Below are 16,060 nucleotides of genomic sequence, written 5' to 3'. Positions count from 1 at the left end.
CGTGTAATTGCCTGCTAAGTCCTATATGTGAGTAGTTTCCAGGGAGCCAGCTGGCTGTTCTCTGGTCAGAGCATTACTGCTGAAGAGGATTAGCACACTCAACTCTGTCTGTGTGTGTGTGTGTGTGTGTGTGTGTGTGTGTGTGTGTGTGTGTGTGTGTGTGTGTGTGTGTGTGTGTGTATGTCATAGGCCATTCATATCATAAGCTGAAGAGAGTATATTTGTCCTTGTGGCAATGGATGCATACTGTAGGTAGGTATACTGTAGAGCCCCCATCAGCACATGTCTTGGACTATAATATACAGGTGAGTTGGTTGCATGGCTTCCTGTCCAGACACAGGGACTATATACAGGTGAGTTGGTCACATGGTTGAGAGGAAGGCATGCGCTGAAGGTCTGATAGTAGCAGTAGTAACATTTGCACTACACGTTGCACTTTTGCATGTTGAAATTATTATTATTATTATTATTATTATTATTATTATTATTATTATTATTATTATTATTATTATTATTATTATTATTATTATTATTATTATTATGTTACCATGGTCTGAAAGCAGGAGTGTAGCTGTTTGAGGAAGGGACGTGTTAAAGTTAGAGGTTATATGATTGCAAGTAACTGAGTAAGTAACTGTGACTGTCTAACTGTATGTAACTGATTCCACAAGAGGGCGCTATAGGCGGAGCCGTTAATGCTGCCGCCAGGTAGAGGGTATTTAAGGAGATGTCGACTCCCCCTCTGTCTCTTCCACCTTCACTCTCATAAGAGAAGGATGTATCATGTACTGCTGTGGAGCATGTGAAATAAACCACGCCGTTTATGGCTAAAGATAGAAACCATGCCTCATGAACATATTATTGTCGCCCCATAGCAGACTCTGTCAACAGGAAGTTTCCCTGACAGATATAATGTCATATTATATAATATTATATTTCTTCTTCTTCTTCTTATTAGTAGTAGTAGTATAGTAGTAGTAGTAATAGTAGTAGTAGTAATAGTAGTAGTAGTAGTAGTAGTAGTAGTAGTAGTAGTAGTAGTAGTAGTAGTAGTAGTAGTAGTAGTAGTATATTACCATAATCTGAAAGAAGGACGGCATTTATTTGAGGAAGGGGGGTTTCCTTGACACATATAATATTATATTATAGTATTCATATAGTATTACTATTACTATTATTATTATTATTATTAGTAGTAATAGTAGTAGTATTATTATTAGTAGTAGTATTGTTATTACCATGGTCTGAAAGCAGGAGTGCAGCTGTGTGAGGAAGGGGGGTTTCCCAGACAGAGCCAGGACTCTCTTCTCCACCATGGTGCACTCCACATCATCATCCTGGATCACCACATCTTTCTTCAGGATCTTTACAGCATACAGCTCCTCTGTGCCTTTACGCTCTGCTAACATCACCTAGACAGGGGGGGGTAAAGGGAGAGAGAGAGAAAAGAGAGAGAGAGAGATGGGGGTCATTTCATCTTTTCATGAAGGGTCTAGAGAGGAGGGGGAAGAGAGAGGGATAGAGAGAGAGAGAGAGAGAGAGAGAGAGAGAGAGAGAGAGAGAGAGAGAGAGAGAGAGAGAGAGAGAGAGAGAGAGAGGGGGAGAGAGAGAGAGGGAGAGAGAGAGAGGGAGATAATACGGGAGAGGGAAGAGAGAAAGGGGGATAAGAGAGAAGATAAAGAGAGGGGAGAAAGATTGACAGCAGCCAAGCAATTCAGCCAAGCAATTTCCTCTATAATCACACACACACACACACACACACACAAAGCGAGAGAGAGAGAGAGAGAGAGAGAGAGAGAGAGAGAGAGAGAGAGAGAGATAGAGAGAGAGAGAGAGAGAGAGAGAGAGAGAAAGAAAGAAAGAAAGAAAGAAAGAAAGAAAGAGAGAGAGAGAGAGAGAGAGAGAGAGAGAGAGAGAGAGAGAGAGAGAGAGATTTTTTGATTTTAGAAAAACATTTATTTACATAATTCTCATTACAATGTACAATGTGTATGTCAATACAATTAAATAACTAACTACACATTATATCGGGCAACATAAAGCTAGCATTCGGCCTTGTTAACGAAACCAATGTTCAACGTTAGCTTGCTACTAACTAAATAACGTTGATATCATTGCTAACATTAGCTTGCTAGCTAATGGGTTGACCATGACATTTTTTACTTTTACTGTGTCATGTTCTGCCATTGTCATCTATGGTGATGTTAGCAGACATTTACGGTCATCTGATATCTACACAGTCTGCGTAGATAGATAAAAATGGAAGGATATGGATAGCCACACACTGGATTAAAAAAAGCAATGTTTTCAACCCAACAGCGTCTTCATCAAGCAAACAAAAACAAAGCCTTCCTACCATCTCAATAAAGAACCTTCTCTCCTGTGTCTTTCTCAGCCTTACTGTCTCAATAAAGAACATTCTCTCTCTGTGTCCCTCTCAGCCTTCCTACTGTCTCAATAAAGAACATTCTCTCCTGTGTCTCCCCTACTCTGTGTCCCTTTCAACCTCCCTACTGTCTCAATAAAGAACATTCTCTCCTGTGTCCCTCTCAGCCTTCCTACTGTCTCAATAAAGAACATTCTCTCCTGTGTCACCCCTACTCTGTGTCCCTCTCGTCTCGGCCTTCCTACTGTCTCAATAAAGAACTTTGTCTCCTGTGTCACCCCTACTCTGTGTCCCTCTCGTCTCGGCCTTCCTACTGTCTCAATAAAGAACTTTGTCTCCTGTGTCACCCCTACTCTGTGTCCCTCTCGTCTCGGCCTTCCTACTGTCTCAATAAAGAACTTTGTCTTCTGTGTCTCCCCTACTCTGTGTCCCTCTCAGCCTTCCTACTGTCTCAATAAAGAACATTCTCTCCTGTGTCACCCCTACTCTGTGTCCCTCTCGGCCTTCCCACCGTCTCATACTCTCATTGCATATTGTATAGTATATAGTATGATGCCCATGATCATAAAAACAAAATAATTATAGTGAAAAGTTGAAGAGCTAGGATGGTTAAATTGACAAATGCAATTGACAGGAAAAAACGGCAAAGTATGACTGTGAAGTTTAAAATCTGAGTCATACTGTCTCATCACTCTCTTCTGATTTCCTTTCTTATCTCCACTGACTCTGTTTTTTTTTAATCTTAAACGCAGGAGGTTGTGGGACGAAAATACTGGTAAGATTGCATACTGCTATACAGCTATTTTAGGAAATTGCATGTACAGATGAAATAAAATATATATATTTAAAAAATTTCTTTGAAAGTACCATTACCTGGATAGCATCATGGTGCGTCCGTGAGGTCCCACGAGGCTAATTGAAATGCATTAGCCCTGTGTAACCTCCAAAATTATTCTAAAACTTCTTATAGTTCATCACAAAAACGTTGGTTTACAGTGAAAAATCGAAAACGTTATCTGTATCCTACAGTCAATGTCGTGTCCATACCATGTTATGAACAACGTCGTGTCCATACTGTACCCATCAATCCATACATTAGTGAGTTATTTTAATTATTATTTGAACATGACAGTTATATCCTAGAATAATCCACAAATTACTTTTCTGCAGATGTCCGTATTAAGCCCGCCTGAATCAGAAACGGAATCCCTTCATTCTCCAATTTAATAAATGCACAGGAATGTGTCTTGATGTTATGCTATGTGGGCACACAACAGCTCACAGTACAGAAGCTCACAACACAACAGCTCACAGTACAGAAGCTCACAACACAGCAGCTCACAGTACAACAGCTCACAGTACAGCAGCTCACAGTACAACAGCTCACAGTACAACAGCTCACAGTACAGCAGCTCACAGTACAACAGCTCACAGTACAACAGCTCACAGTACAGCAGCTCACAGTACAACAGCTCACAGTACAGCAGCAGCTCACAGTACAACAGCTCACAGTACAGCAGCTCACAGTACAACAGCTCACAGTACAACAGCTCACAGTACAGCAGCTCACAGTACAACAGCTCACAGTACAACAGCTCACAGTACAGCAGCTCACAGTACAACAGCTCACAGTACAACAGCTCACAGTACAGCAGCTCACAGTACAACAGCTCACAGTACAGCAGCTCACAGTACAGCAGCTCACAGTACAGCAGCTCACAGTACAACAGCTCACAGTACAACAGCTCACAGTACAGCAGCTCACAGTACAACAGCTCACAGTACAGCAGCTCACAGTACAACAGCTCACAGTACAGCAGCTCACAGTACAGCAGCTCACAGTACAGCAGCTCACAGTACAGTAGCTCACAGTACAACAGCTCACAGTACAACAGCTCACAGTACAACAGCTCACAGTACAGCAGCTCACAGTACAACAGCTCACAGTACAACAGCTTGTAGTATACACAACACATACTGACATACATTGTACCAGTGTAAGACTAAACAGATCACGCAACTATATAACATTTAACATACAGTACTACTGTATGTTAGGGTTGCTCGATTATGGAAAAAAGCATAATCATGATTATTTTGATTGATACTGAAATCACGATCATTAAACACAATTGCTTATTGATTTGAGAACGTCATATATGACAACGACTGAATTTGTTTTACCGTTCTTGTCGACCAAAGGCTGCCTTTCTGTTACCTTCTACCAGTTACCAAATATTTCAAAATAACTGGAGAAAATGTGCTGTGGATCCCTCCTCCCTCTCAACACAAGCTGAAACTACTGTTTGGACTTGGGGGGCAGAGCGCACCGCTGTGAAGGAAGGGTGCGCTACATTTACAACACAAGACAAATCCGGCATGCGGCACAATAATCGTTTTATCTTGATGATCTTGTTTTCATGATCGTGGGAATCCACAATCGTAATTGAAATTGAAATTGTATTAATCGCCCAGCCCTACTGTATATACATCACATGTCCATTATTAAGCACATGTGATGTATATAGCATGTAAGTGAAATGTGTGACCAATTGTGTGCCAGTCCAGTGTACCATGAGGCAGTAGACCTGAACATGATAAGTAACTAGAGTAAAGCTGTAAACCAGCATTTGGCTTCTTTTTAGAGTTGTTCCGATACCGATACCAGTATCGGAAATGCCTCCGATACTGCCTAAAATGCTGGCATCGGTATCAGCGAGTACGCCGAAAGGCTAGCCTCCGATCCCATATGACGTAATTTATCGACAACATGTGCGGTATCCTCCTACGTACTGAGAGTGAGCATTATAAAACAAACGTGTTTTTAATCGACCGTGAATTAAAGTGTCAATGCTGTTTGTCATTTTAACAGCAGATACTTTCTTAAATGTCATCGTCCCGACAGAGCAGTGTTGACAGGGAGCTCTGATGGGTTCGGTTGCTGGTGTTATTAGCATTAGCTGAAGCGCTAGCTGAAAAGCTAGTTTTAGCTTAACATTACCTTGGTTAAAGTTGGGACTATTCATAATCCAGCAATAATGGCTGCAGACCTGCAAACAAAGTACAGCAAGTTGGCAAAGGAGTATTCCAAGGTAAATCACTTTTTCACCAGTAACGTTATATTGTCTTGTTTCCATCTAACGTTAGCTCATGCTAACCTAGCTCACGCTAACGTCGTCACTGATCTAAGTTACCTCTCGCACACAATTAATGACATGTTGCGGACAGCCATACCGGTGACAATGTTTAGCTTTTAGTGCCAAATGATAAGAGTCTGAGGCGGAGTCTCAAAAGAGAATGTTGAATATTTATTGTGCAAAAATCATAACAGAGCCTCTACTACTAGCTAACTGAAGTCACCGGAGCCTTCTGGAGTGCAACAACATATAACGTCCGTGCAGAATCAATGTCCCAACAACCTTTCCATGGGTGAACTCATTGAGTATCCAATTAATGATACACTAATAGTACTAATCTATATAATCACCTGTTGATGAATAAATACCATTACTTTATAGTTATTACTAAAAAACAGTATATATAAAACAGTAGCTGTAAAATTTTTTTTTTAAATAACGTTTGATAATTTATATAATTTTTTTTTAATGTATGCACTGGTATCGGAATGGTATCGGCCGATACCCAAAGCTTAGGTATCAGAATCGGATCGGGAAGGAAAAAATGGTATTGGAACATCTCTACTTCTTTTGTCTTTGTTCTAGAAGTGAAGAACTTCTACAGAAGATGGCGCCATCTACACTCACTGCACACACATCCACATGTACACACTCACTTTAAACAAACACTCACCTACCACTCACTTTAGAAACTTTACCACACTTTATATGTATCTATTATTAAAAAGATGTGCACTACCTCCATACCTCATTTGCAACCTACCCTAAGTTTTGTACCACATCTCATTTCTGCATTGTACCTCACTGTTACTCATTTTACTCTGGGTTGTATATTGTATATAATGTATATTGACTTTACTTACTTTTACTTACTTCTTAATAACTTTTTTACTGTATGTAGCACACTCTCAGGGGCTCTTTCAGAAATAAGCATTTCATATAAAGTATTCTGTATTTTGTTGTGACATATAATAAATAGTGCTGTCAGATGATTAAAAAAATTTATCAAATTTATTACAGGATTTGTAATTAATTAATCTAATTAATCGCATTTTAATCGCATAACCATTTTAGGCCTGATATTCTATATTCTATAATCATATTTCAAATTGCATGTGTCCGGATGGCAGAATTCAGTACTGTATCTACAAAACATTATGTTTAATCATCTTCCATTTATTCATTTGCTTAGATTTGTCAGGTTTGGTCAATTTTAGCATGGTGTTATTCACAGTCAAAGATAAAACATTTTTTTTTAAATTGAATTGATATTCTCATTTGGTTCATTACAATTTACTCAAGCCTAGTAACAGACACAGTATTTCTGACACTGGGAATACATTCCCTGAGATCCATAGATGTCCTTAGAATCAGATACCAATAACATATTTGCATGCAGGACCATTTAATTTTTTTTATAATTTGCTGTGTAATTAATTAATCTAATTAACGCAATAAACTGACAGCCCTAATAATAAACAAACTTGAAACTTGAAAACTAGAAGTTGTACTTTGCCAGGTTGAATTCATGGACTGCATTTTGGACTGTTTTTATCCAAAGCGCTTTTCAACGTATGCCTCACATTTTCCCCATTCACACAGAGAGTTAATATGCAAGGTGCCAAGTGTCGTGCTCAAGAACATTTCGACACGCTGCCGAGAGGAGCCAGAATCTAACCAGGAACCATCCGATTACCAGACGCTAGAAGCTCTAACTCCTGAGCCACTGTCGCCCCCCCTTATCTCCAGATGTGAAAGTTCACTATTTTTTTCTCTGCGAATATGTCTGAGTAAACCAGGGTTTGTCGTTGTTAGGGGTGCAGCTGTACACAGCACAGCTATAAACATAGTTTAACCCTTTGGTAGTGTGGCAGTGAAAGGGTTAAAAACTGAAGCCCTCACTAGCAGATAGAGAATTAACTTTGCTGCATGTGCCTCATAAATATGCACATATGGTAATATAGCAGGGTTGTTGGGTTTGTAATTATACTGAGACCAGAGCACAGATGGACTGAGAAAGGAGATAGGTAAACTGTGTGTGTGTGTGTGTGTGTGTGTGTGTGTGTGTGTGTGTGTGTGTGTGTGTGTGTGTGTGTGTGTGTGTGTGTCAATAAAGCGGTGTGTGTCAATAAAGCGGAATCATCCTTTGGACGCCTACGCAGCAGGGTTTTTGAAAACCGAAACCTGAAGATCAGCACCAAGGTTGCCGTTTACAACGCAGTATGTATCTCCACTCTGCTCTATGGAGCAGAATCCTGGACCCCATACCGCCGGCACATCACCAACCTGGACGCTCTCCACATCCGTTGCCTCCAAAGGATCCTCGGCCTGACCTGGGAAGATCGAGTCCCCCACACAGACATCCTCAACAACACCAACTCAATCTGTATGGCCGCAGCTGTGGCCAAAAAACATCTTCGCTGGATAGGGCACACCATACGTATGCCTGACCACCGCCTGCCCCGCCAAGTCCTCTATGGACTGAGAGGAGCAAAGCGGGCTGCTGGAGGCCAAAAGAGACGCTTTAAGGACTACACCAGGGACCTCCTAAAGTGTGCAAACATCACGCAGCTTGAAACTCTGGCACTCGACAGATCAGCCTGGCAAGTCACTTGTGCCACTGCAGTTTCCCAAATACACCAAACGAACCAAGACCGAAGATCTGAGAGGCGCACGCAACGACACCAGCGGGCGGCTGGCATCCCCCAGGTATCTGGCTTCCCTTGCGCCATCTGTGGACGGGTGTGCGGCTCAAGGATCGGACTCAACGCCCACGAGAAGTGGCACCAGCGGCAGCGTCGCTAACCCCCCCCCCTCACCCCATCCCTGTGGCACCAGCGGCAGCCCCCCCCCCCCCCCCCCCCCTCACCCCATCCCTGGAGCAAGCGTCATCATCGAACACGATGGACAGCTAAGAGAGAGTGTGTGTGTGTGTGTGTGTGTGTGTGTGTGTGTGTGTGTGTGTGTGTGTGTGTGTGTGTGTGTGTGTGTGTGTGTGTGTGTGTGTGTGCGAGCGTGCGTGCGTGTGTGTGTGTGCCGTAATAGATAGTCATACCATGTGACAGAGATGAGATGATATTTGTATCCCTAAATGCCCAGGTATGGGCATGGACGGTAATAGTAGAAAGTCATACATTTAGGCAATCAGTGTTGGGAAAGTTCACTTTCTACATGAACTAGTTCAGTTCACAGTTCACACATTTTTTTATGAACTAGTTCAGTTCATAGTTCATAATTCAAAATGTTGAACTAAAGTTCATGGTTTATAGTTATTTTTTAAATACGTTGCTGCAAGCTATTATTTGTAAAAATTATTGCCACAACCCATATAGAACCACAGACAGCAATCAGAATACTGGCATTTTCATCACACTGTGATTATTTATCAGTGTTTCCCCTACCATTCGGTGTGTGTGTGTGTGTGTGTGTGTGTGTGTGTGTGTGTGTGCGTGCGTGCGCCCATGCCCCCGTCCAAAATCGGGCACACTTTTGAACGAAGTTATACTGTGATAGAGCGGCAAGAATGAACGCGTTCACGTTCATCTAGCGGAAATTCAGTACGCTCAGTTCACGTTCGCCCAAAATATGAACAAGTTCATGAACGATCGTTCATTGATCGTGTTCAGATACATCACTGAATACAATTATAGTAAAGTAAAAATAAACAGTGTAAACAATATAATTAAGTCCGAATATAAGAATATGAGAAAGTAAACAATAGGGCAATAAAACACTTGGAATCTGAATATATACTATGAGTAGGTAAAGTAAACAGTATACACAGGTGCAGTATACACAAGGTACCTTAACTGGCATGATATACGTCATACTGTACATTGCAGTCTGTGCAGATTTGGTGGTAAGAGTCAGACACACTTAGTGATCAGACATTCCTAGTAGTTCTGTGGCTGCTGGCAGCGGTCACTGCCCACTGTTGTGGAGCCTGATGGCTGCTGGTACGAAAGACTGGCCGAGGCGGTTAGTGGTGTGTCGGGGGGGTATGAGTCTGTTGCTGAACGTGTTTGGCTAGCTTGGCTATAGGGGGTGGGAGGGGTTCTCCAGGATAGCGGCCAGCTTCCTTCTCATCCTCCTCTCTGCCACCACCTCTAGTTTGACTACCCACAGCCGTAAAATTATGTGAATCCCTACCCACCTTCAAAACCGCCCTCGAAGAGCACCTACGGGAGGCTGCAATTCGAAACTGGCCCCCGTAAATGTCCAAACCCCCCCCCCCCCACACCCCCTCCTAATAGACAGTCTCCTCCCCGTCGAATGTATATAGTTTCTGTTAGGATCTCTGTTAAACAGTACTGTATATTTGTATATCTTGTATGTTATAAATGTAACAGTACTGTATATCTGTATGTCATATATGTCTTAAATGTCATGATATATCTGTATGTTGTGCATGTCATTAATGTCATTATGAATTGAAAATGGGGGACCCTGATTTAAACAAGACGAAAGGCTTTCTCTGGTCTGCATCCCCTTAACAATTGTGTGTATTAAGCCGTACTGTATTGTACCCATTCTGCAATCTGTTAATAAAATTGTCAATCAATCAATCAATCAATCAATCAATCAATCAATCAATCAATCAATCAACAGACTGGTAAAACGACTGCAGCAGTCTATTGCACACATTGAAGGACCTGGACAGCCTACTCTGTCTCTTCCTGTAGCGGGCCTCTGTCTGACCAGTCTAATGTATTGTTTAGGTGTACTCCAAGGAACTGTCTCCACCATCTCCACCTCGTCCCCTCGGATGGTGATGGGAGTCGGGAGGGGGGCTCTTCTTGAACTCTCCGGTAGTCAACCACCAGCTCCTTGGTCTTACTAATGTTGAGTTGGAGGTGGTTGCTGTCACTCCACCCTACAAAGCTCTTCACCAGGGCTCTGTACTCGTCCTCATTGTCGTCAGTCATGTAACTTACAATGGAGGAGTCGTCTGAGAACTTCTGTAAGGTGGCACGCGCTTGAGTTATGGCAGAAATTGGAACTGTAGAGGGTGAACATGAAGGGTGACAGCACAGTTCCTTGCTCACCAGCACATCTGACTGACTGCCCTGCAGTCTGACATACTGCAGTCTGTTGGTGAGGTAGTCCGTGATCCAGGCCACCAAGCCGTGCTCCAGCTGCATCATTGTGAGCTTATTATACACAGTATTTGTGTGTGCGTGTGCGTGTGTGTGTGTGTGCGTGCGTGCGTGTGTGCGCGTGCGTGCGTGCGTGTGTGTGTGCGTGTGTGTGTGTGTGTGTGTGGGGGGGTCCCATATGGTCCCAGTGTGACTCTATGTAAATACAAACTCCATGAAGTGGAGACAAAGAAAGGACACCATCTGGACCCAAGCTCCTTCCACACTATGACAAGGACAGGACCAACACATCCTGCAGAGATGAAAGTGGATAATGGAAGAAAACACTGAAACTGAGCCTAAGGTGTGTGTGTGTGTGTGTGTGTGTGTGTGTGTGTGTGTGTGTGTGTGTGTGTGTGTGTGTGTGTGTGTGTGTGTGTGTGTGTGTGTGTGTGCGCGCGGACACACATTCTTTGGTTGGCTAGTTCCATGTACTAGGGATGTTAACAATTAATCGAAGATCGATTGATTGATCGTTAAGGATTTACTCGAACACATGACATTTACTCGATCAAACAATGATATGTTACAATGTTGTCGGTCTCTTATTACATTGTAGCCGTCAGTATAATGGCGTATTTTCATTTCAAAGCATGTTTCGATGAATAGATAGAGGGCGCAATATAACTATGACGAGGAGGCGACTACCTCTGTCTGGAAAATAAGCGAGGGGAGAAAACATGAGCGACTTGCAAAGTTAAGCAGGCTAAGAGAAGCGTTGAATTTGAAAAAATAACCCAAGTCAGTCTGCACATTTATTGAAAACATGGTCGATAGGCCTGCCGCGATAAGCAATAAATCGATTAATTGCCGCGATAATTAAAATGAATGCAATGATTTTGACGGGCGCGATTAATTGCTATTTGCGCGTTTGTTTTAATGAGGCGGACCCAGTGCCCCTTGTCAGTCACTGTCCGTGTTGGGAGGCGGGCCGCTGGCTTTACTACAGAGCACAGCACAGGAGCTCCGTGGGGCTAACGTTACCCCTCATTGTGTCTATTCTACTAGCATTAACGTTACTCATACAAACAGAGTAAACACAGTTTTCAATCAATCAATAACAACATTAACGAGACCCTCGTTGTGTCTATTCTGCTAACGCTAACGTTACCTCTCATTGTGTCTATTCTACAAGCGTTAACGTTAGCTAGGCTGTCTATGCTAACGTTAACATTAGGCTAACAAGCTGTAACGTTACCAGTCGCGTCTATTTGCTAACGTTAGCATTAGGTAATAACCGGTTTAAAATGGATGGTGATTACCTCACGTTGTGTCTATTCTACTAGCATTAACGTTACTCATACAAACAATCAATAGCGAGTTATATTGATCACGCTATGTACGATAGCCATGCTAAAACGCTAGCACAACATTAGCACCTAACCTAACAACAAGCCTTAACAAGTCAGCGATCTTTTTGCGAGACTAAACTCTCCGCTCGGTGGCAAATTGTGTTGATGTCGGTTTTGTTTAATCAATAAATGAGGCAGAATACACAGTGACTGTATCCTTTGTTTATTGCACTTGTGCCTGCTGCAAACATAATGATTATGAAATCCTAGAGACGCGTCTCTATTCTGACCAATCAGTGGTCTGCAGTGTTTCACGTGACTTTTCTGGTACCCAAAGTACCTGATAATCACAACAATACTTCCGGTCCGGTCGGTGGGCTTCAAAATAAAAGTCTAAAACACAGGAAAAGACGGAGCGGTGGGCTTCAAAATAAAAGTTTTGGGAAATAAATTTCTCCAAAAAAAAAAATTCTCTAACCGGTCGCAATAATATCGCTTATCGCAATATTTTCGGGGGCAATTAATCGCCCAGCAAAATGTGTTATCGTGGCAGGCCTAATGGTCGATATGGTTGACAATGAGGGATTTCGGCAAATGATGCACCTGCTTTCTCGATCAGAGCTGCATAGTTCTGGAACACCATCCCATCACACATCCGCAGCACTAATACACTCAGGTCCTTCACACACACACTCAAAGCATGGCTGTTACAAAATCAGGTCTGTGACCATTAGTCACAGTCCAGCTGCCCAGCCCCCGTATGCTTGACCACTAGCCTGACTGTCCTGATTGTTGTGATTATGTGGTATGTGATTTATGATTATTGATAGATCATAGGGATGTCCCGATCCGATCACGTGATCGTGGCCGATCACGTGATTTTCCGAAGATCGGGATCGGCAAAAAAAATATCTGGATTTAATTTTTTAATTTTAATTTTTTTACTTTTATTTTTGTATTCAACAAACATGACCATGTTCACGTCTTAAACTCATACTGAGGCCTTAGTTTTGGTTTTAAATTGCATATCATCATTCATTTATTTATTGTCACACAGAGCAGAAGAATTTTGCCAAAACAAACCAATAGTATCCAGCTGCAGAACGGCAGACCAGCCACACTCTCAGACCCAAATTATAATTTTTTTTTTTTTAGTCCCAATTTCTCACATTACATTCACCCTGAATGTTGACGTTATCCAGGTGAAAAGTTAACTTCATTCAAGCGAGGCATTGCAATCCTTGACATAAATCATTTGATGTATAATTAAATCAAAGGAAATGCGTTTGGGTCTGAGAGAGTGGCTGGTCTGCCGTTCTGCAGCTGGATACTATTGGTTTGTTTTGGCAAAATTCTTCTGCTCTGTGTGACAATAAATAAATGAATGATGATATGCAATTTAAAACCAAAACTAAGGCCTCAGTATGAGTTTAAGACGTGAACATGGTCATGTTTGTTGAATAAAAAAAAAAAAGTAAAAAAAAAATAATCGGATCGGGAAAGATCGGTATCGGTTGATACTCAAAATCACATGATCGGGATCGGATCGGGAGCAAAAAAAAGTGATCGGGACATCCCTAATAGATCAGACTTGTTTTTCATTGTGTACATAATGTAAATATCGGTAGATGACAGCATCTACTCTGACGGATCTATAGATCCGAAAATGGAGGCAGCCAGAGTGTGTGTTTCAGAGCAGCAGGCATGGTGTTAGAGATAGTGCTCAAGGTCAGCGGCTGAGGTGCTTGAGAAGCCGTTGCTATGGTGATGAGATAGGGTGGGGCATTTTGAACCGTAGTTCGATTTGGGTCAGAAGTGCCGTTGCCATAGTAACAGTCATGAGAGAGAGAGAGAGAGTTCGACATCGCGAGACTTGAAGACGGTAAGCGGTGAGTTCTTCAGAAGACTAACCAGACTAGGACACGAGGCTGAGACGTGTAGACGTGGACAGAGACCTCAGGAGCTAGAGGGTTGAGGGAAGGGACGCGTGGCCCCACCCTCCGGTTGCCACGAGCTAGCTTTGGCTAACAGGGAAGGCTTTTTGGATAACAGCTAGGCCGCAACAACCACCGAAACAGTTGTACAGCCAGTACGGGGAAGGTCGACTTCGGACCATATCGACACAACACAGAAACTTCATGGAACCACAGGTGACACTGGCTGATTATGACGAAATCTATCATTATGTATATGTGTGCCTGCCATATGTGTGCCTGCCTATATGGTGCTTATACTGTACATGTATGGGCTTTGATTTGTCCTTGTACACTGTTTTTATAGATGCACGAATGCCCAGTGAGTGAATGTACAGAATATGTTTTAAACTGTTTTTATATTACAGTAGCTTTAATGTCCTTCTATTTTTCTGTTTCTTTTCTGGATTAAACATCTAGCCCAGGGACTACAACTGAAAACGTTAGGTTATGGCTATAACCAAGTTCTGTTAGTTAGGGGTGACGCTTGGCATCACCTACTGCACTCCCTCGCGTACGTGCACGCGCACTGAATAACATTCCACAAATATACCTTTAATACCAGTATTAGTCTGACCACACCCCTCATCAGCTTACCTTCATAAGCAGGTGTGTGGTCACCTGCTCTCCTCCTTCCCAAGCTTTCACCACAAGGTGAGGTCAAGGGCTGCAGCGGCCGTCTGATGCCAAGCGTCACCCCTAACTAACAGAACTTGGTTATAGCCATAACCTAACGTTCTGTTTCGTTAAGGGGCTCTGCTTGGCATCACCTACTGCACAAGGGAGGCCAAGCGGAGCCGCTGGCTGACAAATACACCCCGCTGACAGCCCCCCACAACCATCAGAACAGGGAGGGCCGAGCCCCCCCGACCCCCCCTAATGGAGGGCATCCCCCCTATTAGGGGCTTCACGGGAGGGCGACGGACCCGACCGTGCGAAGAGGCACTCAAGCAACCCAACGCACAGGGTGAGCAGACCGTGGCTTGACCCCACGACTACACCCACGCACAACCCGCATGCCACCCGGGAACGAACGTAGGAACAACCTCGTCACTGCCCCCAGAATCACGGGGTCAAGGGCAAACCCAACCCCGTGGCAAGGCCGTAGCAGCGGAGCGCGAAGGAAGACCCAGACCCACCAAAAGGACTGGACTCCCTGGAATGGGGGCCCGGAGAAGTCCATGATGCCAGCATCAAGACCCCACCAGGGGGGCACCTAGTGACCCCGCCCCCCACATCGCCAGCGTATTCGGACAAAGGCCCCTCAGCCGAGCGGGCCCTGTCCTCCCCAACAGCACACCGCCTGGAACACAGGCCCTGCAACAGGCAGACAGCATGGTCATAACACACAAGAGTTAACCAACGAAAGCAGGCAGTGCACCGGGGAAAAAGACCAGGCAACAGGCTGTCAACCCAAGCCTGGAAACTGCGGACGAGGCAGGCGCCAGAAAGGACAGCTGAAAACAGCCGCCCCGGCGGAAGGGGCGTATGCTGGCGTTGTCGCATAACCAAGCTTTCAAACAGCACGTCAGAAGTGGGATCCGTAGACCACTCGGCCCCTGACAGCTGCCCACAGAAAAAGCCCATACGATCGGCAGACGTCATGAACGTGCAGGGGCACCCTCAACCGGAGAACCGGGAGTTGACACTGCAGCAACACACCAGAGAACCAACCACCCAGGCATCACCCCATGCAACGGTTGGTCCCATAACCCCTCAGGAAAGAAACCCCAAAACACATCTGCGGCACCGCCGCAGCCCGCGTTCCGGTTCCCAACAGGGCTATCCCGGGCCTACGGGTCAACGAGCATCACCCCGGACCGGGCCCGGTGATACGGGGAGCACAGGGTCCCCCGAGGAGGATAAAACCACCCAACAGGCTCCTCAGCGCCAAAACGCAAGAGAAGAGCGTAAAAATGGAAGACCAGCCCCAGCACCCCGCACTCGGTATTCCCAGGAGGTCACCCAACCAAGTACCAACCAAGACCAACCCGTACAGCGGCCGAGATCCGACGAGATCGGACGCGTACAGGTCGGCACGGCCGTAAGCCATTACGACAGTGCAGAATACAACGCACCCAACAAGGGTCCCATAACGCTCAACCCTGTGACACCCGGATCGACCTAGCATTTTTCC

The 16,060-nt window shown here is 44.1% G+C and overlaps 1 protein-coding gene across 1 annotated transcript in view; it reads right to left on the bottom strand.

The window, feature by feature from the left end:
* Window positions 1-16,060, bottom strand: part of LOC311240507 (protein kinase C beta type-like) — a gene marked incomplete at its 5' end in the record, with an annotated part of 391,798 nt that overhangs the window by 57,644 nt on the left and 318,094 nt on the right. Inside the window, 1 exon segment of the mRNA XM_084329084.1 lies at window positions 1,239-1,412. Within this exon segment, the coding sequence (XP_084185210.1) occupies window positions 1,239-1,412 (174 nt within the window).

The sequence above is a fragment of the Notolepis coatsorum genome (genome assembly GCF_963971535.1).
Source record: "Notolepis coatsorum genome assembly, chromosome: 14".
Lineage (NCBI taxonomy): Eukaryota > Metazoa > Chordata > Actinopteri > Aulopiformes > Paralepididae > Notolepis > Notolepis coatsorum.
The sequence above is the reverse complement of the archived record's forward strand: the minus strand, read 5'-3'. Positions and strand labels throughout refer to the sequence as shown.